This window comes from Sorex fumeus, unplaced genomic scaffold (assembly GCF_029834395.1).
Source record: "Sorex fumeus unplaced genomic scaffold, SorFum_2.1 ptg000265l, whole genome shotgun sequence".
NCBI classification, from domain to species: domain Eukaryota; kingdom Metazoa; phylum Chordata; class Mammalia; order Eulipotyphla; family Soricidae; genus Sorex; species Sorex fumeus.
The window spans coordinates 2,271,485-2,297,009 of NW_026606322.1; the positions used below are offsets into that span (position 1 = coordinate 2,271,485).

Below are 25,525 nucleotides of genomic sequence, written 5' to 3' on the forward strand. Positions count from 1 at the left end.
TAAAGAAACATAGTAAGAGAACAACAAATGACCAAAGGCAACAGAACTAGAGAGTGACAAGATGGGTGGGAGCGACCTCTGGGACACTGGCTGAGGGAAGGGGGCACTCTGGTGATGGATGTGAGGCTAAAATAACATATGCATGAAACTACCATTAACAACATTGTAAATTACAGAAGGCTGGAGCCATAGCACAGCAGTAGGGCGTTTGCCTTGCACGCAGCCAACACGGCCGACCCGAATTCGATTCCTCCGCCCCTCTCGGAGAGCCCGGCAAGCTACCGAGAGGATCTCGCCCGCACGGCAGAGCCTGGCAAGCTCCCCGTGACGTATTCGATATGCCAGACACAGTAACAACAAAGTCTCCAATGGAGACGTTACTGGGCCGGCTCAAGCAAATCGATGAACAACGGGGTGACAGTGACAGTGACAGTGATGAATTATAGTATCTTAATGAAGATGGGAGGAAAAACTTTGTAGCACAAAGTACAACATTATATTTGCTCACAGTAAAGTGGGTCAGCAACTCAGGTGAGGTCTGGCTGATAGGTCTGCTCTGGTCTCACCTGGCACCACTCCGGTGTCGGTAGCATGTTGCTGCCAGATACCTGGCGATTAGCGCAGGCCTGTGCCAGGGCCCTCTCCTCATGCGTCTCTTTGTCTGAAAGAGGCACACCTGACCTCTCTGAGTTGTGGCCCCAACTAGCAAGAAGTGGACAGATCTTAAGACACAATCTCGTTACAAGTCTCTGCTAGTGTCATGTATGCTATTAATCAAAGTGTGATTCAAAAAGATAAAGGGAAAACCTCCATTTCATAATGGGGATGAGGTCACACTGCCTTGGGGTGTGTCTTCAAAAATAAAAGGTGTTTCCGGCAAGTTCCAGATGGAGTAGGTGCCGCATCCCGCCTCCCCCAGATGGAACCCCGGTGACCAGAAGCCTCTACAAACACAGCTCGAGTATGCGGGAACGAGGACTTTTTCTCAAAACCGCGCGGCCGCATAAGCGGCCGCGCGACATCTCTCTATATACAAAGTGATCAATGAGAAGTAAACCACCCAATCTTTCTCCCTGAAAATCAGAGTTAAGTTTGGAGCACGGCCACAGCCCCAGAAACACAAGGACTTAATGCAGAACCCAGCAGCTTAGAGCAGAAAAGTGAACGGACGATGAGTTAACCCAGGCCCTCATCTCTGCCCAGAGGGGAAAGGGTGTTGCCCCATTCGCCCTCTCTTCTCTGGAAAGAAGGATGGCGGCTGCATGGGAGCCTTGTGGACAGCAGGTATGAGCCGGGGGTGTGGGGGCAACTAAAACCTCATGGGAAGGGGGGCGTTCCGGTCCGTCCTTCACGCCCTACCGAGGTCACCAGTTGCCCCCCACGAGCGGCTCTCCAGCACAGCCACGGCCCCAGAAGCACAAGGACTTAATGCAGAACCCAGCAGCTTGGAGCAGAAAAGTGAAAGGACTATGCGTTAATCCAGGCAATCATTTCTGCCCAGAGGGGAAAGGGTGTTGCTCCCTTCCGCCCTCCCTCTGGAAAGAAAGATGGCGGCCACATGGGAGCCTTGTGGACAGCAGGTATGAGCCGGGGGTGTGGGGGCGACTAAAACCTCATGGGAAGGGGGGCGTTCCAGTCCGTCCTTCACGCCCTACCGAGGTCACCAGCCACCCCCCCACGAGCGGCTCTCCAGCACAGCCACGGCCCCAGAAGCACAAGGACTTAATGCAGAACCCAGCAGCTTGGAGCAGAAAAGTGAACGGACTATGCATTGACCCAAGCCATCAAGTCTGCCGGAGGGGAAAGGGTGTTGCCCCATTCGCCCTCTCCTCTCTGGAAAGAAAGATGGCGGCCACATGGGAGCCTTGTGGACAGCAGGTATGAGCCGGGGGTGTGGGGGCAACTAAAACCTCATGGGAAGGGGGGCGTTCCGGTCCATCCTTCACGCCCTACCGAGGTCACCAGTTGCCCCCCACGAGCGGCTCTCCAGCACGGCCACAGCCCCAGAAGCACAAGGGCTTAATGCAGAACCCAGCAGCTTGGAGCAGAAAAGTGAAAGGACTATGCGTTAATCCAGGCAATCATTTCTGCCCAGAGGGGAAAGGGTGTTCCTCCCTTCCGCCCTCCTCCCTCTGGAAAGAAAGATGGCGGCCACATGGGAGCCTTGTGGACAGCAGGTATGAGCCGGGGGTGTGGGGGCGACTAAAACCTCATGGGAAGGGGGGCGTTCCGATCCATCCTTCATGCCCTACCGAGGTCACCAGCCACCCCCCCACGAGCGGCTCTCCAGCACAGCCACGGCCCCAGAAGCACAAGGACTTAATGCAGAACCCAGCAGCTTGGAGCAGAAAAGTGAACGGACTATGCATTGATCCAGGCCATCAAGTCTGCCGGAGGGGAAAGGGTGTTGCCCCATTCGCCCTCTCCTCTCTGGAAAGAAAGATGGCGGCCACATGGGAGCCTTGTGGACAGCAGGTATGAGCCGGGAGTGTGGGGGCGACTAAAACCTCATGGGAAGGGGGGCGTTTCGGTCCGCCCTTCACGCCCTACCGAGGCCACCGGTTGCCCCCCGCGAGCGGCTCTCCAGCACGCCCACAACTCCAGAACACAGAAACCAATTTCTTAACTATCTGACTTTCAGTAGAAATACTTCCAGGGTCAATAGGTAAAATAGCAGAAATCCAAAACCAACATTTAATTCTTGAACCCAGCTGTAGAAAGCAAATCACTTCACAATGCTTTTTCAGCATGTCTGATCTGGGCGGGGGGGTAAACTCTAAATAATAGTGGTGAATCTTTTATTGAAACAATGAATCTAATCAAAGCAGATAGAGTGTTAACTAGAATTCATCTGCCTCACAGGGACGGGGAGGGGTGGGGGGTGGGGTTTTATTGGGGTTCTTCATGGTAAAAAATAAGTATTGGTAAAGGGAAATGTGTTTGATATTTGCATGACTGAGACATAAACCTGAAAGCTTTGTAACCTTTCCCACAGTGATTCAATAAATAAATAAAAAAAAATAATAAAAAAAAATAAAAGGTGTTTGTGAGCACAGTTTTGCAATAAACCTCAATGCTTTTTGTAAATTCATTCACTCCAGTTGCCCTAGTTAAAAACTGAAATTTCAGGGAGTCAGGGAAATGCACAGGGGGCAGAGGCTCATGTTTTTGCCATCACTGGCCCTACATGTAGCACTAAGTGTAGCCCTGGTGGCCCAGATAACACAGGGCCATACAGCACAGCGCCCTCAGTTTGAGCATTGATGTGTCCAAGCCTATTGGCCAAGTACCACGCTGGGAGTATTCTGGGGCCCCTTGAACACTCCTTAGAGATCCTAATAATAACAATAACATCAACAATAATAAATTGGAACTTCAAGTGTTATCTTGAAAAGTAATCTAGTCCAATTTACCTGTTTACATTCCCTGCCTAGTCTGTTGCACTTGAGTGTATGATAATAAAGTCCAGTTTCCAAAACTGCTTTTTTGGAAATTAAATGAGGTAATGTCTGTGGGGAAATCTGGCACAAACATGCACTCAATATATGGTTTCTTCCTTCCTGAATACCATTGGCCACAGGCTGATATCTGATCATGGCTAAGGAGAATAGCCAAGATGAAGGGCAGGGAGGTCATGGAAAGGTTGGTTGAAAAATACTCCTTTGGCCTGTTCTTTAAAGAGAAAAAAAAATAAAGAAACAATATTCTTTTAAAAAATTGTTTAGTTTATTTTTATTAAAACCCTGATTGATAAAGTTGTTCATAATAGAGTTTTTTCAGGCATACAGTGTTCTAACACCAATCCCATTACCAGTGTGCCCTTCCTTCCATCAATGCCCCATCTTCCCTCCCACCCTCCAGGCTGTCCCTTTGGCAGGACATAACAAATTTATTTTATATTGATTACTAGGACACAATATTTTTAAAGAATTTATAAGAACACTAAGTATATTTAGGAAAATAAGAGGAGCAATAAGTAAGCATCTTCATTTGCTTCAAGTGGAGTGCTTCTGGCCATAAAAAGTTTCCCGGCTGTAGCCAGTCCTGGGAGACATCTATGGAAAGCTGTGTTTCAAGCAGCCCTGTTGATTCTTCTGTGTCAGAGGACAATTAACTTCCTCACTACTCTCTCTCTCTCTCTCTCTCTCTCTCTCTCGCTCTTTCTCTCTCTCTCTAGAAATTTAACCTTCTCCCCTATTCCTTCTTTTCCTGAATCTCTGGGCATAAGGACTAAGAGATAGTAGCATAGTGGTGAAAGCTCTTATGGCTGACCCCAATTCCAGGTACCACCTGGTTCCTCAGCACCAATTAGCACAGAACCAGGAATAGCCCCACTGAGTAGCACTGGATGTAGGCCAACCTCCAACCCCACTTCTGAAAAAAAAGAAGATAAGAAAAGGAGGAGGGGAACTGGGTGGCTATTTCTCCTTTCTGTTTTATACTCTTGGTCTTTACTAATATTTGGAGCAAGGGAGAGTTTAGGCCACACACATCAGTGGTCAGAACTTACTCCTGACACCGAGTTCAGGAATAATTCCTGGAAGTGTTCAGGGAACAATATGTGATTCTAGGGATCAAACCAGGGTAAACTGCTTGCAAGGTATTGCCTTAATCCCTGTACCATCTCTCCAGTCCCCACCTTCTTCCAACTAGAACATATTGGTCAATCTTTACCTTAGGTGAAGAAGTGACGGTCCTCTGCAAATTCCTGTAGAAACAACCTGGGTTTAATAAAAACCAAAGGCAATTGTGTAAGTAATTGAGAAATACATGTGAACTTTATCCCTGGTATATCAGTGAGGCAATTCTTGCGGTTACTTTGAGTGGCCTGTTGATCAGTGAATGAGTACTGGGAAGCAGTGAGAAAACGCACATCCAGAGTAACTGAAGGGAAAACCCAACATTCTGGGCTCTTACACTCTCTGGGCCGGGGCTTCCTGAAGTCAGCTCACCTAGAGAAGAAGAAAAATGGAAGAGTTGAAGGTAAACTGACAACTTTTCTGTGGCTTCTTTGGTCAGACCTCAAGGGAACTGCAGAGTGTGGGAGTTAGAGAGGTCTCAGGGAGAGTGCAGTGTTAGGATGTTTCCCCTGGTGTCCACAGGTTGGGCTGAAGCTGGGGAAAGAAGAAAATGAGGAAGAGAAAAATGATGAAGCTTTAATTATTCATCTCTTGCCTTTGTTTATTTCAGATAGTTTCTTGGAGACAACCCAGGGCAGATCCATTTCTCACTGAGTCTGTCTCCCACCCTTCCTCTCTAACACCTTCCTGTGACTGCAGCTTCCTGCACTGACCAATTAGAGATCCTGAATCTATTCCTTTGTGTTGAGACTCACAATAAATCCCTGTCTGGTAGAAACTCTAGCATCTCCCATAAGAAAAAAAATTCTTTTTTATTATTCAATATGCAATTGAGGGGCTAGTGCGATAGCACAGCAGGTAGAGCATTTGCCTTGCACACAGCTGACCCAGGTTCGATTCCCAGCATCCCATATGGCACCCTGAGCACCGGCAGGCGTAATTCCTGAGTGCATGAGCCATGAGTAATCCCTGTGCATCACCAGGTGTGACCCAAAAAGCAAAAAAAAAATAAAAAGATATGCAATTGAAAAATGTTGTGGGTTATCAGTTCTTAGGTGCTAGGCAATTTAGGAGCTAATTCATATAGTAGTCCTCAAAATAATTTGAACATAGGCACTCTTGTTTCTTTTTAATCAGTAAAGAAAAGGATGTTCATTTAACTTTTTAACTTGGGTAAAAAGTTAACTCATTTTCCCAAGGTGACTGCTGTTTGGTATTTGGACGCTGGATTTGAATCTGACTTTGTCTTAACTAAAGTCAAGTTTCCAAAAGGAGAAAGAGTGGCATTGACTAGACTGAGTGCATCAGGGCTGGGGAAAGGGAGTGTGTTTATGGTAACACTTCTGAGTGTCCAGCCCAAGCAGAAATAAGTATTTATACATGAACTATGGACCTGAGCAAACCTGATTCAAAGTCAGGGACGGGCGCGGGGGGGAGTGTGCTTTATGCTTTTCTCAGGCCTTTCAAATGATGCTGAATTTGAAAATTGAAACAGCCTCCTGATTGAAGCAACAGTGTCAATTCTTTTTTATCTTTATGTCTTAGTGTTAGACTAAGGAAGAGCTCTCATTCTGAAAATCCATCAAATGTTATATTAAGATGTGATGCCACAGATTAATACAGGAGAGAAACTGATTACAGGTGGGATCCAGAGAAATTTCATGAAAGATACTATTCCTACATTGAATCTTAAGGAAAAAGTAGCTAATAAAAATTGGCTAGTGAAAGAGAAGAGATATAGGCAAACAGTGAAAATAAAGAAAATTCACCCTAGTTACAGCTAAATTTTAATTGCTGCAGAAACAACCAAGATTAGATACCCAGAGTAGTGGTCTGATCTCAGGGGAATGAGTAGGGCTAGGAGAATAAATATGAGAGTCATAATATCAGTGGTGATAGTTTAAGTCTTAGAAGAGCGAGTGAATAAAAAATTGTGTTTTCTAATATAAGTCCTGTGTGGAGGCTCATAAGTAGTTGGAAACATTCTTACCATTTATAAATAAATTATACGTAAAATCCTACCCTGCTGAAATTTTTAAGCAACTTATTATGCAGAACACCAGCACACCAAAGATGTAAATTGCATGCTGGTCTTTGTTCTGAGTTTCAAAGGCATTCTTCCCAGCCTGCTGTCTAATCTCCACAAGGAAAGGTTAGCTCCAGAAACAGAAATCCAAACAAAGAAAGCCACATTGCATCATTCTAATCAATAACAATTATATAAGTTAAAAATTACTTCTCAGTTTTTAGCTTTTCATTTTAATAGACATGTCAACAAAAGCCACAAATGAAAATACATTTGCATAAAAGCAAAGATGAAGTAACGAAATGAAATTTAAAATGGATCAATGCAATATTCTTGTTCCTTAACTTTCACATTTCTTGATTTCTCACTTCTAAAACAATGGACTGTTTGACATGCAAACTTTCCCCGACCAAGTATTTGATTCACTAGGTCTGAGTCTGTATTTAATACTTCCAGGTGATACCAATACCAGAGATGTAACTCACTGGATTCCAGAATAATTGTATCCATTTCCTGTTTCTGCTGCAGCAAATAACCACAATTTCAGTGGCTTAAAATAACACAGATTTATTCTTTCAAGTTTCTGGAGGTCAGAACTCTACTATCAGTTTCACTGGGTTCAGTCAAATTGGTGATGAGGTTTCCTTCCAGAGACCCAGGGGAGAAATCCATTTGTCTCCCCTTTCCAGCTTCTGGATGGTGATATGCATCCCCTTTTCCATCTTCAAAGTGCCCAGTCTGACGTCTATACCTGTCATCCCGTTGACTTTTCCTCTTATGCAGTCAAATCTCTTTCTGCTTTCCTTGTTTAAGGATGTTCATGATTATATTTAGGAGTACAAATTCCCAAATATTCCAGATTACTTCCTACCTCAAGATTCTTCATTTAGTCACACAGACCAAGTATCTTTTGCTAAATAAAGATAGACAAACTCTAGGGATTAAGATAGAGCACCTTTGAGGGCTATTAACTAGCCTATGGCAAGAATCTATAAATACCTCTAACAATATTCTATGTTCAATAAATTCTCCTAGCATATAAGCTATGTTCCCAACAAGGTGAATGAGAAGTACTGGGCTCTCCAGAGGAGTGAAAGATGCCTAGAGTCTTACCTGTACCCTGTCTCCTCTGCTTCCTCCATGCCCAGTAAAAGCAATTGGGCTACTCCATCTGTACATCCCAAGAAAGTGTTGCCTAGAATTAGAGTTAGAAGAAAGCCACCTAATAAAACTCCTCTGACAAATCAATCATCTCCTGGGTATCAGGTGAAAATTAAAAAGCTGCGTTCTAGGGAGTTGTCAAAGAATTGACATGGATCACTTGGATCACAGTGGGTTTTTCTTCATTTAGAAAGTATGTACATCATTCTCTTGGAAAGAAATCAACTCATATTTTTATGTTATCTAAATTATTCAGAAATCTGGACTGAATAAAATAGAGAAAAACACTTGTGTAACATTAGAGTATTAATTTTTTGTGTGTATAAGATATATTTGTCCATAGATACTGAACCAGCTGGAGCTGAATGTTTGGATTTTCACAGCTGTTAGGAGAGAGTACAGATTCTGTCCTTGCTCTTCCAGCCTTGGGAAGGCAGTTTAGAATACTGCTTCCTCGATTCAATTACCTTCAGCTGTGATAGGCCTGGCAGTAGGAAGCACTAATAAACTCACTTATAATTTTTCTCCGAGATAGTAGGAATACCAACTTATTTAAGGGACTTTGTAAGGGACACCCCCCCCCTCAGCAAATACACCTCAGCTAAGATTCAGAGACTGATTCAGAGCTCACACCTTTCTGGTAGCTGAGTGGCTCCCTTCCAAACCACCAGCTGTTCTTTCTACTTTCTCTTCTATTTTTCAGAGCAGTGTGAGTCAAATGTTTCATAACCACATATACTAAATTTTTCTTTCCTGTGTTCTAAACATACCTATAATGCTGGACTCTGTTCCAAGGCCAGCAGCTCTGCACAGGGGGGGAAGGTCAATGCTAAGTTCACATGCCTGCCAGAAAGCTCAGCTGTCCTCCTCTGGTGCTCAGAACTTCCTCTCTTGCAGAGAGAAGCAACATGGCCATTGAACAAAGTGAAGGCGCTGAAAATACTCAGTGGCGTTACTCAGGGCTTGGTCTAAAATTCCATTCCACAGAACTAAAGATAATTTGGGGTCATTACCATTTCTCAGCAGCTCAGATTCAATCCTGTTGATGGTGAGTCTGAGGTTCATTTAGAGAGAAGAAAATTGTGTTCAGTGGAGAGTCAGAATGCTGGATGCAACCTGCCATTTACCCAAAGAAATCATTCCAAACTGCATGCGGATGCTGTTAAGCAATCTGTATATAATGTAATGCGGTGTTTTTCGTGCAGATAGATTTTCAAATATCCCAAAAAAGGTATCTGGAGGCAAAAAGAATAATTTGATTCCCATTGCTTTCTAGGTCATAAAAATTCCACATTTGATATTCCTTCCAAATATAGACAGCTTACCACCAGCCTGATCAGCTCTCACACATGCAGGCAGGTTGCAACAACTTCATCCCTCTCCATACTGCTGAGAACGCTAGGCCTTATCCTCCACCCACAGTGAGCCTCCTTATATATCTTTTAAAGACGTGTGCTCAGATGCTGGCATTTCGCTCATTGAGTGAAGTGCATTTTCATTATCCCTGCTAAAATTGAGAACATTTATTAGGAACAAACATGGAGGAGAAAACGGTTAAGTTAGACAAAAGGGGGTTCAACTCCACATTCAACAGCGTACATATACTCACACTAGAATTGACTTTCCAAGAAAAAGTAAGTCAAACCCTACAGTTACGTAGTTACCTTCTAGGTGTCTGACACAGAACATTTAGAAGTAAACAAGACCACATAGCCCCAGACTTCATGGATTTTATAAAGTAGCGAGATGTCAGATAATGAACAAGAATTCACAGGTGTGTCAAGTGTTGCAAAAGTAAGTTTCATGTTCTCCATGTGATTCGCTTCCCTGGGAAACCCCTAAATTCTTTTTCCTGGATATAAGGTACACAGATGGCTATTTGGAGTACACACCTTTGTGCCAATGTGTACAGATTCTGGGTTGATCTTTCTCTTCTAATGAACAAGTACAGTTAGGAGTGAAAAAATTTATGCAATATCCAGCACTCCCAATCAGTTGTTGGCTGATCAAATTCACAAAGAGCACATCATATTTCTCAAATGGCTCAGATACCCAGGACATAGCCACATTATTATGTATGGAACATGATGCACAAATATAAATCAATACAGAAATACTAATCAAAATTTTGCTTATTATAGAAGATTAGCAAATTATTCCACTGACTCACCACTTAGAAATAACCCAATATTTGGCATATTGATATATTTACATACAATAAGCATGTATTACTTTTATAATCAAAAGGAAAACTCACCTACAATCTAAATTTGTAGATTGCTAGTGTTATGAAATGCCCTTTAGTATCCATTATTAGTAACGTTTGTGTCTTTGTCACATGTAGTACATATCTGGATTTGGAAATGAATGTGTCTCAGAGGACCCTCGCTGCCCTGGTGCCCTGCCAGAAGGACAGGTAAGTGTGATTGGAGTACTGAGACAAAGAGTTCGGAATTCTATCCTAAACGACAAACCTAGACCAAAAAGCCTGTAGCCACCACCACAGATTTTCTCATTTAGTTTACATGGTGGGCTGGAGCGATAGCACAGCAGTTAGGGCATTTGCCTTGCACGCAGCCAACATGGCCGACCCGAGTTCGATTCCTCCGCCCCTCTCGGAGAGCCCGGCAAGCTACCGAAAGAGTTTACATGGTCTCACAAATCATGAAGATAATTGGGACACTGAACAATGACAGTATACAAAGATTAAGGTTGGATAGTAGTTCCTGTGGCACAACACCCAGCACAAATTAGTCAAACTGACTATGGAAATTTCAGGAGGATTCTCAAAGTCCAGGGCTAAGGATTTCCTTCTGGTTTCCTGACTAGTATAAGATATGACAATGATGAGAAAATGATTGATCTTTAAAGTATACACAAACATATTCACAACAGTGTAATTGCAACAGCAAAAATATGACAAAGTTCTTTAAACTCTTTAAAGAACATACTCTAAAAAAATTAAGATTTCATGACATATGTCCTCTAAAAAAGTTTTTGCATACTCTGGATGTTGGAGCTTCTGATTCAATCTCGGGTAACACATAATTCCCTAAGTACCACCAAGAATGACCCCCAAGCATCACTAGATAATGACCCCAAATAAAATAAATAAGTAAATACACAAGAATAAAAAGTCCTATTTTTTATAGAACTATACATATCAACCAGGATCCCCATTATGGATAATAAAGGTAAGGTAAAGGTAAAGGCCCTCCCGTTGATCGTCGATTTGCTTGAGCAGGCCCAGTAACGTCTCCATTGGAGACTTTGTTGTTACTGTATTTGGCATATCAAATACTCTCGGTAGCTTGCCGGGCTCTCTGAGAGGGGCGGAGGAATCGAACTCGGGTCGGCCATGTTGGCCGCTTGTAAGGCGAACGCCCTACCCACTGTGCTATCGCTCCAGCCCTTATTATGGATAATAAGAATAGAAAAAATATATCAATGAGCCAAATATTGGGTTATTTCCAGATGGTGAGTTAGTGGAATAATTTGCTAATCTTCTACAATAAGCATGCATTTCTTTTATAATCAAAGGGAAAACTCACCTACAAAGTTATTATAAGAAGTGCATATGGAGTGGTTTGATTACATGCAGTGGCCCAGAACACTCCCTTCCAGAACAGAATTCTCCCACTCAAGTGTATTTGGGATAGGACTGATAAAATGTATTGCCTCCTTTTTTTTAGAATAATCCTCAAATTTGCCCCTACAATCTGTATGCTGAGCAGCTTTCAGGATCAGCATTCACTTGTCCACGGAACACCAATAAGCGAAGGTAAGAGATTGTTTTCATTCATTCTGACTTGCAGATTGCAGGACCTTCAACCAGAACTTAGAGCTACCATCTATACCTGGGCTTCACTGTCTCAGTGATACCCAAGGTCCTAATTCTCATAGGCTGTGAAAGGTCATAGTGTTGAGGACTAAGATTTATGCCTAGCTAGAATTAAGTGACTTAGGGAGGAAAGTAGGAGACCGGCTACCCAAGCCTGCATAAAAATACATATCCAGGTCCACTGAAAAAGGCTCACCTGATGTCGGAAGAAAACATTATTCAGAAACTGGCTTTCTTCTAGAAACTGTCTTGTTGCATTTCAGATTTTAGTTTACTTGGTTTTTGAATGATTAGCTCAAAAGTATACAAAATTCAGAATAAGATCTTTTTCAATTGACTAGCAGCATTATATACTTTCCAGCAAAATAATTCAAGCATGAACAGTTGAAAGGTCATGTACTATGGCCTCCTGTGGTTTGAATTAATAAAGTTTTAACTCTGGAATTTGCCTTTGCTGAAAACCAGCTAACTAATTATCACAATGTGTCTTATTTCATGTTTGTTCTAATCCCACAAGACAACTCAGTGAACTCTTTCCCTTGGTTACTCCTGTGGGGCAGGCTAGATGCAGTTCACATTGTGGTTTGTGGAGACAGTGAGTATTGTGGCAGACAGTGTTGAAGAGTGGACATTCCATGCTAAGGCATCTGTGTAATTAAAGGATTTCACCTGGTATTGGAGACATGGGAAGAGACAGGTAGTCCTATGCTGCTTGGGAGGATGGATTTATTATCTCAGAGTCCTTCTGGAAAAATTAATGAGATAGTGAGTACAAAAGCATTAGGTAAAAGGTAAAGGTAAAGGCCCTCCCGTTGATCGTCGATTTTGCTCGAGCGGGCCCAGTAACATCTCCATTGGAGACTTTGTTGTTACTGTGTCTGGCATATCGAATACTCTCGGTAGCTTGCCGGGCTCTCCAAGAGGGGCGGAGGAATCGAACTCGGGTCGGCCATGTTGGCCGCTTGTAAGGCGAACGCCCTACCCGCTGTGCTATCGCTCCAGCCCCTACAAGAACCACAAAACTGATAAAGATTATTCCCCTTCATGCTTAATTTTGCCCTCTCTTGAGTCAGGGCCTGTCTTAAGCATGAATTTTGTCTTTTTGTCTTTCCATCTATGAGACTGATCTTCCCAGACCATCTGGTTCTTGAATTGTAAGAGATAATAGTCTCTATTTCCTGGCTGATGTAAGGATGAAAGGAAAGAATATACATGTTTAGTATATTATCAGACACACAGTGAGTGCTCATTGACATTTATTATTATCATTACTATTATTGCTGTCATAGCAGAATTTTCTCCCTAGGGGGCTGTAGGGAAAGCCAATATAAGATATGCAGGTATTATGCTATCATGTCAATGTTGATATAACTTCTCACTCAATTGATACATGCATGTGAGGTAGGCAAAGATTAATTCCCATACCAGTCCAAAAATTGAGTTAATTCCATTGTTACTTAATTATCTTTCCCTTTTTCTGCAAATCCAAATGTCAAGGTAAGGTAAACACACAGACAATTCCTGTCCATTCCAATTTCTGGCAACCAGTAATATGTTCTTGATTTTATGGCTCATTCACTAACGGGACACCTGGCCCCCAGATTCTGCTGTCTGCCCCCATTATTCAGCAATATCTTCAGCCAGCAGGAACTCAGCTCTGTTCCAGAAGGCTGAAAAGGAGCTGTTGGCATTTCATTAAGAAGCTGGCATGACTCCCTGAATCTGAATTAAATCTCTGTCCAGGGCAATTTAGTGCTGCCTAGGGAGTTTTATAAACTTAGCTAAAAAACAAGAGACTATAAGCCTGGCTCACCCATCTGTTTAGAATTCTCCCAAGGTATCTGCAAGAATTTTGTAGAAATGCTCAGTCTCCAGTGGGAAGATGGAACCAGTCCCATTCATAAGAAGGCAAGCCTGAAATAGTAGAAGTTATAGCTCCTTTTAACCTCAGAGAGCAGGTCTATTGTAAACTGCCAGAGCTATCTATCAGAAACTAAATTTTATCAGATTATTCAGCTGATCATTTAGGACATGGGAAAGTGAAAGTAAGGACAAGAGAATGTAGAGATTTAGGATCATCATTAAAACCAAATCATTAGTGAATAGACAGTTGATTCAATATGCATCTTATAATTAAGTATGTCAAGCATTCTAGGTACATAAACTCTGAGTCTTTGAAGCATTGTTAGAAGATAAGAATGAAGAATGTGGGATCCAGGAAGTTATGTGACTTTGTTATGAGATATACATGCAGGTTGTCAAACCATATGGAAGTGGAGATGCTTTGTTTATTCTTGTTCTCATGTCTAAATTCTAAGATTATATTGGCTAGGGCTAGATGGATCAAAACGAAATCGGATAAATATAGCTTTATAACTCGAATGATTTAGTGTTAGACCAATCTCAAACCCATAAAGGAGACTCTGGTGATATAAAGGGCCAACACCTTAAAAGCAGGTATGGCCTTTCCCCAAGAGGGATTCCTCTTCCTTCTGTACTGTAAGTGTCCAAAGGGTTTAGGTCCTTCTTAAAGCATTTCGGTGCTCCTCTGAACTTCTGTGGGTTCTCCTTCTGGTGTCCTACATGGTTTCTCCAGAATCTCCTTCTCTTTCTGAAGTAGGCAGAGAGGTCATTATCTCAGATTTTGACATGTACATATAATAAACTGGCATAGGGGAAGGAAAGAAAGGAAGGAAGGAAGGAAGGAAGGAAGGAAGGAAGGAAGGAAGGAAGGAAGCAAGGAAGGAAGGGAAAAATAACCCAATAAAAATGGTAAACATCCTGAACAAGCAATTCATAGAAAAATTTCAAAGTCCAATAAATGTACAGATTCTCAACCTCATTGTAATAAAATACAAAATTAAAATAAAATTTAATTTTTCACCTGTATGCACAATGATAAATATTCTGGTTTTTTTTAATACAGAGGGAATTGGACATTCACACGCATTATTGGTGTAAGGATAAAGTCCAAAAATCTGGAAATTTTGCTCACATATGTCTTGGAGAAATCTGAAGAGGACTATGTAGGATAGTTATACTCTAATGATAAGGACTGAACCTGAAGAAAGGATGAGAGGCTCTGAAGGGATATCCCAGTGGGTCAGGTGCTTTCCTTGCACAAGCTAACCCTGGTTTGATCATCGGCACCCACTATGGGCCCCTGAGCACAGCCAGGAATGATCCCTAAGCACAGAGTCAGGGGTAACACCTAAGCGCTGCCAGGTGTGGTCCAGCCCCTCAAAGAAAATAGAGGAAAAAGTTATTTCCCTTCTAGGCTTCTAGAAGTTGTTAAAGCCCTTGAATTATTTTTACAATGGCATTTATTGTTTTTGTAATCTAATTTATTTATTGGATTTTGAGCCACATCTGGCAGTGCTCAGGGCATTCCTAGCAAGGCATAGCTCTATCCATGGCACCATTTGGGATGCCATGGATAGAACCCAGATGAGCTGCATGCAAGGCAAATCTCCTACATATTGTCCTATCACTCCAGCACTTTTTTAAAAAATAATTTTTATATTTTTAAAGGAAATTAAATTTTTATTTCAAAAAAGCAAATAAATTAGCCTTGTTCTCTCAACTCCCTATGATCAATTTTCTTCACCTCCAAAGCAAGGATTAGTGTCCAATGATGTAGATGAGATACTGCTTTTTCTATGGGTTTTCTGCGCTCATTTCCCTTGGCACATTCCCCTTCCCTTTGTAGCCATCATTGAGAAAAACAATTCTTCACTTTTTTGTCAGCCTGGGGATAAGCAAGAGCCGCCATTTGGAAAGATGGTGAAATAGAGAAAACGCCAGGTTTGGGCAACGATGACTATGAAGTGGAAATGCTGTCACTGCTTCTCATTTAAAACCCACAGATTATTGTTGACTTGAACATCTTCCAGATGGTGCTTCAAGAGCTAATCTGTGCACCACTCATAACATCACCCTGAGGCTATGTGTCCTTGTTTCCTCCCCCCAGCTGGCTGTATAGAATTCTACCTTCAGTTTCTCACAAGCCTTTTGAATCCATTGATGAAGGCCATTTTACTCACAACTGGGATGAAGTTGATGCTGATCCTAACCAGGTAAACAGTTTCTGTGAATTGGAGCCTTCCATGTACCTAAATCCTTAAATCCTTTGAGTTATGTTTAGGTGTTTGAGAAATTATACTGTTTTTAAAGATAAATACTAAAGCGTATCAGCATCTTAGCTCACACTTGGGAATTTTGGAACTGATTGACTGCACGCATCTGTGTGGGTGTATATGAGATAATAAAGACGGCTGCTGGGCAGGGATTTCATGAAGATCATATGGGATAACACATGTGAAAATGTGTACGGGGCGCCTGTACATGGTAGACAAAACTATGACTCTGATACAGCTGTTTTGTTATCTTCAATTAAAGGCATAGTGGTACATAGAAATTTTATAATTCATTTTTTAAAATTTTACATTATTTTTATTCTGAGGTCCCTATTTGCCAAGTTTGCAGGAAAAAACTCTGCATTGGTCTTTCACATTTATCTCTTTTCTTAATGATAGAGTGAAGCAGAAGTTGGACCTGACTCTCTTATCCTCCTTTGCCTGGTAGTACTGAGATAGTCGTTTTCCTGCTCCTGGCTTAGTCAAAGAATCATCTGAAAGGTCACTTATGGTCCTGTCAGCCTTAATATGGCAGTCATTGCCTTCTGGTGCCACCGTAGCACCACAGTTTCAAGTGTCCCCACCTTATTCTGTTCAAATGCACTTATCATTCTCCCTCTCCTTCTTTTCCCTAATGCTTATATTTTTGGTAGAACAAAAGTCAGAATAATTTGTAGTCATTTTTGGTTTCCTGTCCTGCTCCATCTGCTCCATGAGTGGAGAAATCTCAAAACAAACTGAGTACCTGCTCGAGTACTACGCACCTCTCTTTAACAGGCTTAGAAAGTGAGTCAGTGGAGGAAAAAATATTGCCCACCTCATAGTCCCTTCAAAACAAGATATTTTGTACATAATTGACCCTAAGCTTGTGTGCAGTTTAATTCATCATGCAGAAATCTTCCTCAGTCTACCATTGGCATATGTGCCTCTGGGCACGTTGGAGAGAGGCTGTCCTTGTTCCATCCTCAAACTCTGACCTCACAGGGACAGTGCTCTGCTAAGACAGAAGGTAAAGCTCTCGTTTCCTGCTCCTTTCAGTAACTCAGGGACCTTGTGTAATTTATATAGTCAATATGGGCCCCATCTTTACCTCCTGAGTATCACCTTGGTTCCCCATTCAACCCCATCTCACCACCTTCTCTCCCACACTCTGTGTTAAGAAGTTAAGAATATATTTCTCAAAATTTTTATTTAGTTTTTTTCTTCATCAATTTCCACTTTTATCTCATAGAACAATATACCATTCTAAATAAATTACTACTCATACTCCATGACTCTGTACCATCCCTGTCTCTAATTCTCTGAATTCCATTGTAGAATGGTCACATTTATTCATTTTTATTAATGCACAGCGGTAGGGCGTTCGCCTCACAAGCGGCCAACATGGCCGACCCGAGTTCGATTCCTCCGCCCCTCTCGGAGAGCCCGGCAAGCTACCGAGAGTATTCGATATGCCAGACACAGTAACAACAAAGTCTCCAATGGAGACGTTACTGGGCCCGCTCGAGCAAATCGACGATCAACGGGAGGGCCTTTACCTTTTACCTTTACCTATTAATAAATGAATTTGTACGCTTAATAATGGGTCATTGTCTTCCATTAGAAAATGTAAAGTTTTCTGTTAAAATACCTGAATTTCAGTAGGATTCCTGAATAAAATTTTTATTTTTATTATAAAATAAGTATTTATTATGTATCAGTTTGGAAAGATGGACAGGGCATTTCAACAGTAATTTTTCCAATTTCTTTCTTCAGGTAGAATAAGGAATCTCCAATATTTTTTTCCAGTTCTCTCAAGTAGAGCCAAATCTCATATTATCTCAAATCTCAAAGAGACGAGGTGATTATAAAATCATCGAATAAGACAAAATTAAGTACAAACAAAATCACCTCAGGCAAAAAACCTTAAATCACCCATGAAGGAAATGATACACAATTTTATGTGTGTAATCATGTACCAGTAATTCCTATGTACACCAGATTTGAGAATGGCCGAGCTAGACTTTAAAAAGAGATTACAGGAAAAATCCACAGATAGATGTTTGAGGATGCAAACTGTGAGGATTTTAAGATAGCTGTCAAATAACTAAGGTAAATGAGGAGGAATGAGGAGTCCCGTTATATACACCCATCAGTTCATTGAATCTCTAGCAGACAGTTAATCCTCTACAACTTTCTCCATCTTCATAGATTTTTGGTTGCATGAGCAGAGTCATTCTACTTTTACATCACTTTATTTGAGGTGGGGGGTTAGGTTTTAAACCTGATTCTCAAGGAAAATGTGACCGTGAGGTGAATCTACTATTATTATGATGTCTAATGTACTCTATATTTCATTATTTATGATCCTTTTATGATTATTATCAATACATTTTATTTAACAAAAAGGCACACTTTCTAACTTTTATTTTAGATACAGGTCTATCTATAGATGCTAATCCTGTTCTGATAAAAATTTTTATTTTTATTATAAAATAATATATGCTTTTACAACTCAAATGATAAAAAGTATAAAATGGAATTTCCATCACAGGTGAGAGTCAGCACAACAGTTGTGCATGTCAATTCAATATTTCATAAATAGTTGAAGATTTATATTCTGAATGAGGCGTTTAAGACATTGGTGTTAAAAGTCTGAATGAATACAGAGCATCAAATAGTTGCAGCAAAAGTTACTCCATGCTTTTTAGTAGAGTTTTTTTTAAGATAGTATTTTTTAATTTGAGCAATAGCAAATCAAACTTTATAAATGTAAGTATCTCCTTGTGGCATTTAATTAAAGCTTTCTTTGCATTTGAGACTATTTTTCACTGTTGGTTGAGTTTGCTCTTTTTTTTAAATTTTTATTAGTGAGACACCATGAAGTACAGCTGCAGACTTAGAATCTTAATACCTGTTGTTTCTCTCCACTCCCCTTGCTTTCCATTCTAACCTTGCTGTGCATTTCTCCTTGAAGTCTTTACCTTCCTTTTCTTTTGAATGCCTTCAAACACTTTCTGTAGGGTGGTTTCTAAATAACATATATCTACAGTATGTCCCCTGCCTGCTTCCAACCTCGCGCGCACACAGTTTGGGACAGCTGTGCTCCAGAACACTGTAGTGCTCCGTGAACACCAGCTCCCACAAGGAAGTGCTTGCTCCTCCTCCTGTTCTGCAGCCACGTCATCTGCCACCCATTCCCTTGTCCTGATGCACATGCCCTGACTGTTCCTGCAACATCTCTCCTTTTGTCTTCTCATTTATACCTTCTTGACAAGTTAACATCTCTTTCCAATTTTATGCTTCATTAACCGCAGCAATCTGCATTCATCGCTTACCCCCCCTCATATCTCTTCCAAATATATATTACAGACTCTCAGTGAGCAAGACTGAGAAAATTATATTTAGGTTTCCATCTGACAGTCCTTCCCAACTGAAGCCTGTATGGTAGGTATGTCTTCACCTGTCACAGACCAAATCTAGTACTTCATCAACTTCACCAACTCCCACACATTAGTCATAGCTGAGAATTTAAAGGTCTAAGAATTACCTAATGTTTCCTCCAAAAGAGCATCACTGGGATATGCTATTATCACTGTCCTCTTTAGATGCCCTCCCAGGAAAGTTGGGAATAGTTTCCTGAGACCATCAATTTCTTTTTTATTTTTACTTAAATCCAAATATAAATACAAACTTTTTGAGTGTGCTTGGCTTGTCTGTAGATCTAACAAGTTCAAACCATCAAAATTAAGTAACGCCTAATTTTGTTCATGATGCACTCAGATTTCTGGACTCTTGGAATTAACAAAGAATTTTGTATCTAATTTAACTGATACTTTACAAATTTCATTTAGGTTCCTGGATCAGCATTCTTCTTTCAAGGTCAAAATAGATTAGGGTTTATCTTTCTTTTTGGTTACTTCACTGATCTCTAGATTGTTGCAAAATCACCCTCCAGTGAATTCAGTTGAAGAGCTTTAATTGAAGAGATACAAAGCAATACTTTTTTCCAAGCTTCAGTTGAAGAGACACAAAGCAACTACTTTACTATCTAATTTTCCTTCTTTGCTATCTGATTTGTCAAAAGCTCAGGTCTTACCATCCTCCTAGTCTCCTCCTCCCAAAAGTGTGGTGGGCTTCCTGACATCTTAAAACTTTTGTCCAAGTCTCTCCAAATGGGAGGCAGACTTCTTGTGAAAATATTTTAAACCCACTTTATCAGCCTCATTAATTCCTTAACACTTTGAAATCCAGTCTTCCCAAACAGCTTTGTACCTTCTTTAAATAGCAAAAAAAAACCCATTTCTCATTAATAATACATACTTTTATTCAAAACATATCTGAAAGTGTCAATGACCAATAACTCCACTAATACAGAGTTGACCACTTCTACTGTTTTGGTTACTTTCTTTCTAGTCTTTTTAAAAAAATATCTTGGGGGGCTGGTGCAATAGTACAGCAGGTAGGGCTTTTGCCTTGCACACGTTAGACCCGGGTTCGATTCCCAGCATCCCATATGGTCCCCCGAGCACTGCCAACAGTAACTCCTGAGTGCAAACCAGGAGTAACCTCTGTGCATCACTGGATGTGACTCAAAAAGCAAAAAAAGAAAAAATTTTGGGTACATTTAGATAAATAAGTAAGCTCAGAGATCCCATAGAGAAACCAAAATTAATTTTAAACGTTCTAATTATGACTATATTCTCCTAAAAACATTCATATGTATGACTGACAACAACATTAAAAAACATCGTCACTTTCTCCAATTTTTCCCCGACACCAAACTTCTCATACCTCATCCTCTCTCACTCATCTCCTACATTTCCTAGGGCCCTCAGACCCCTAACCCTGGTTCAACTACCTTCTGTTTCTAGAAAATAACAGAAAGTACTTATCTTCTCCATTTCTTCTTTTAGGAAATACACATAACTTTGAACTAAAAGGTGTGAGAATAGGCAAGTCAGAATTTTCTCTCGAGAGCAGGAAAGCAAACTGGGAGAAGTGAATATTTATATTAATGATGTAAAATCAGTTATAGATCTATTTACTGCTAATAAACTTGTGTTCTTGCCATGCCCTCTCCTCATTTATGTGGTTTTCACATTTGGCTCCCAAGGACTATCCCAGGACTCCCCTGCTGAAAATGTTGGTCTAGTTTATGTTTGTGTTTCCTCCATTGTCAGATCTTCAGGCTTTCCAATTTTAACTATTCTAAATAACTCAGGTTCAATACATTCTTTCCTTTTCAAAACCCAGGAGCCTGGACAGTTGACTTCCCTCCTCTCTTTCTGAATCTCTGTCCTTTCCTATGATATTGCATAAACCTGTGAAATAGTTGACCTCCAAAATCATTAACTACACTCTCTTGACTACATTACCCTCCTAGGAAAGAAGGCAATCTTTACTCTCTCCTGATGCTCTCACTTACCTTCTTCCGTACCCTTTCTCTCCATCTGCCCTTCCCCTCTGTACTGGTTTGCTAGAGCCGCCATACCACGTGGCTTCAATATTAGAGATCTGTTTTTTTCACAGTAGTGGAGGTTGGGGGTCTGAGGTCAGTGTGCCAGCAGGGTTAGTTTCCTAACCCTGAGGCCTCTGTCACTGGCTCGTTGATGGATACCTTCTTACTGTGTCTTCACACTTTCTTCCCTCTTTGTATCTGTGTCCATTTCTTTTCTTTCCTTTAGGATGCTGGTCAGATTGAAGTAGGACCAACCATAATAGCATTATTTTAACTTCACTACTTTTATAAAGACACTGTCTCTGTATACAGTCACAGGTTGGGTTTTGGGGAATTCGGACTTCAATATCTGAATTTGGTGGAGAAGATAATTCAGTTTATAAAACTCTCCCTCTGCTTTTTTTCCCTTTTCAAACTAGAGTGCCAGCTAACAATTCCTGTTTTTGTCACATGCTCTTTGTCTTAGGCTAACTGCTAGTACTAAAATATCCAAGGTCAGAGAAAGAGGGTACAGTGAGTAGAGTGCTTGACTTGCAGGTGTATAACCTGGGTTTGATACCTTGGCACCATATTTAATCTCTCAAATACCACCAAGAGTGATCCCTGAGCACAGAGCCATGAGTAAGACATGAGTGTGACCCAAAAACAAAATTATAAAAATAAAAGATACTGTCTGACTTGAGTAAGCTGCAAGGAGGAACTCCTTGAACAGCAAAAGATTTTTCAAGCCATCTTGGCCCTCCACTTCCTCCAACTAGCACTTATACACCCACCAAAGCAGGTAGGATTGTAGAGATCTAACCTCACCCAAGGAAATTCCAATCGTATGTTTGCTATAACCTAATGGGTCATATTGTACGAAGTTGATCTGGAGTCACTTCATTGTGAATTCTCATTTGTAGTCTATCTTCCACTTTATCTCCCTCTCACCAAACTCCTTATTCCCACATTTTAATTTACTAATCTAACAAATATCACTCATAGCCAAAGCATTATTTTACCACCCTTATGCAATAAATTTTATAAATCTCCCTTCTGATTTCTAAAACCACACTGAACAGTGCCCTGTGTATATTCCAACCAAGCAGTTGCCTTCTTGAAGCCATCACAGTTCAATCCAAACTCTCTTATCTCTCTAATTATTCCAAGACCGCTAGCAACATAATTTTTCTTCATCATACTCAGGTTTTAACACTTCAAGTCATCTTTAAGAACTTTTTTCAGTCTTCCTTTGCATTGAACGGAGTGCTAAGTCAAGAACTATACATTACAGTTTCAGATAGACAATTTAAATTGTAGATTCATCCAGGCTCATTATTGATATTCTAATTTGGAAAGTCTGGGGTGATATCCAGGAGTCTCCAGATGAATTTTTGTTCCAGATGGCTCATTTTAAAAACCACAATGATAGAGCTTGCTTTTCTTCTTTATCTTAATACCATCTAATTCAGACCTCAATTATTCTTATCTGAACTGTTGTAAAGTTCTGCTAATTGATCTATGTGTCTTTCTGACCCTGTTCTACACCTTGCTGTAAAATCCAGTTTACTAGATTATCATCTTAAAACCCTTTAATTCCTGAGGCCAGGGTAATAGTATACAGTGGGTAGTGCTTGTCTTGCTTGGCTGAACTTGTAGCACTCCCTATAGTCCTCTGAGCTCAGCCAGAAGTGAGACCTGAGCACACAAAGCCAGAAGTAATCCTTGAGCTCTTCAAGGTGTGAACCAAAAAGCAGAACCCAAACCAAAACAAACAACAACAGAACTATTTTTAATTTCTGTGAAATTCCCCTTTCCCACTGTCCAACTAACTCGGCACAGAAGATTAAGATAGGTGATCAAAAGCCCTGATTTAATACCTTATCTTCCAAATCTTGCATGTCCCCTACTTACCAATCATGTCTATCATCACCATTCAAGACAATAACTTAATAGTGTTCTTTCATCAGCTTTAAGTTTTATCTTTCTCCCTCACAAATATCCACCCGCCCAAGTCTTACCCCTAAGTTAAGACTCATTTTATGTACCACTTTCTTTACTGGACTCTTTAAATATTTCTCAGATGATTTGAGAGTAAACTTTTATTTCTACTAACTTCATGTGGCCTTCAGTATCTAGTACATAATTTCTTCCAAATAGTAAAATTAAAAAAAAAATTGAATTGACTCTCTGATAGTTCAGATTCCATCATCCTAAACAGACTAGATAACACTGTAGCACTGTCCTCCCATTTTTCATCGGTTTGCTCGAGTGGGCACCAGTAATGTCTCCATTGTGACATTTGTTGCTACTGTTTTTTTGGCATATTGAATACGTCATGGGAGCTTGCCAGGCTTTGCCGTGCAGGTTGGATACTCTTGGTAGGTTGCCAAGCTCTCCGAAAGGGGCAGAGGAATTGAACCTAGGTTGGTCGCGTGCAAGGCAAACACCCTACCTGCTATGCTATCTCTCCAGCCCACAGACTAGATAACATTTACTAAAAGTATTAACTGGCATTTGCCAACATTATAGTCCACATTTTCTTATTTAGTCTTCTTGAACAACTCAGTGAAAAAAATTAACTCATTTTTATTTATATTATTAAATAAATATTACTTTAACTCATTTTTATTGAGGTAACATTGGTTTACAAGGGCATAAATGCTTGTATGCTCTAAGGGTACAATATTATCACACCACACCCTTCACAAAAGTATAATTTCTCTAGAACAGTCCACTGGACCCTTTAAGTCCACTGCCCACCCAAGTTTGTTAGCAGGATCTATGTGCCCAGAGTCTAACCATTTTTTTCATCGAATATTGTCTCCTCCCTTGCGTGGTTTCTTTTTACAGCACACATGAGTGAGACTTCTAGCATTTGTCTTCTCCCTTCTGACATTTCATATTAACATAATCCCTTTAAGTTCCAACCATGTTGTAATAAGAAGGCGAGATTTTCCCTTAAAGCTTAGTAGTATTTCATTGTATACATACCTTGTTTCTTTATCTAGTCTTCTGTAGTATTATATTCTTTTATATCGTATCATATTATAGCATGATAAATAGGTGCTGCAGCAAACATAGGTTTTTGTGTATATTTCCAAATTAGTTTGTGTGTGTGTCTCTGGATAGAACACCTACAAGTGTAATGGGTGCATGGCAGTTTCACTCTGGGGGCTTAAGGGTAGGAGTGGAAAGTCATAGCCAGCATTGCTTGGAGGACCATGGGTGATGGGAATCAAACCCAGCGCCCCCACATTCAAAACACGTGCTCTATTCTTTCGAGTCATCTCCTCAGTCACCTATTTAAACTCATGAGAAATAACTGAAATATATTCCATGGAGGCTGAACCAGTTAACAGCCTCAAAATTAATGAAGGTTCCTTTTTCTCCACATCTCTGTGTTTGCTTTTTTTATAGAACATCTCAATCAATCTTCATTTCATTCCTTAGAAAGAAGTTAAAACTGTGTGCACACCAGATAATTTCATTATGTATATGTTATTTTCCACATATCTTTATGTATATGTTATTTTCCACAAATAAGAATGATAAATATGACTAGTGCCAGTGCTTATTTCTTAGGTAATATTATTGTTTACATTTTTCTCCTAAAGTATCTTCTTATCCATTTCTTATTTTCCTTTCATAAAGTACCCACATGCTCAGGGTCTTCTATAATGGATTGCCTGAGGGAGAGACATTCACTAATTTACCTATTGTAAGAACTGGCTCAGAGTGCAGTCCAGTAAATAACTGGAATGAATTAATATAAGGAAAATTGGGCACAATTTACTGACCCTGAAGGGCCTTAGCAAGGTGTGCACCTTGGGATTCACATTAGGACAAAGTGACTCAGCACTGAAGGAGCAGTAAATCAGTCACATTGGATACCAAATACAAGAGCACTGAAAGGATACAAACCAGAACTCAGGAAACTGTGAGATCATGAATTGTTTGGGAAACAGATCAAGATGGGTTGAGTCAAAATTTTACAGTGGGTTTATAAGAGAGGCTGAGAAATTTTTGGCATCAGTCTTTGTAGAGAAAACTTCTCTAAACCATTGATTTTCTCACTTCTAAATTTAAAACAACAATAATAATAGGAGTCTCAAATGGTTGCTGTGAGATTTACATGTCATGTAACAAATCTCTATTGAATGACTTCTATGTTTCACTCTGTGATAGGTGTTCAGTCACAGATACAGGTCCTTGGGTTTAATTAAAAGGCAAAGTCAAATAGAACTCTAGGTTTCTATACATAAATATATATGTATATATGTATATATATCATCTAAACTACATAATGACTCGTCTGTTTTGCAGTCTTCTCAGGCTTTGAAAGTCCTTTTTTCTAAATTA

The 25,525-nt window shown here is 40.5% G+C and overlaps 1 protein-coding gene across 1 annotated transcript in view; it reads left to right on the top strand.

Annotated features, from left to right (window-relative positions):
• Positions 1–4,806: 4,806 nt before the first annotated feature.
• HGD (homogentisate 1,2-dioxygenase) overlaps positions 4,807–25,525 on the top strand; it is a 52,567-nt gene continuing 31,848 nt past the window's right edge. The window contains exons 1-4 of the mRNA XM_056109220.1: positions 4,807–4,983; positions 10,112–10,183; positions 11,460–11,548; positions 15,579–15,684. Of these exons, the coding sequence (XP_055965195.1) occupies positions 4,969–4,983; positions 10,112–10,183; positions 11,460–11,548; positions 15,579–15,684 (282 nt within the window). The 5' untranslated portion in view covers positions 4,807–4,968. The remainder of the gene's footprint in view (positions 4,984–10,111; positions 10,184–11,459; positions 11,549–15,578; positions 15,685–25,525) is intronic.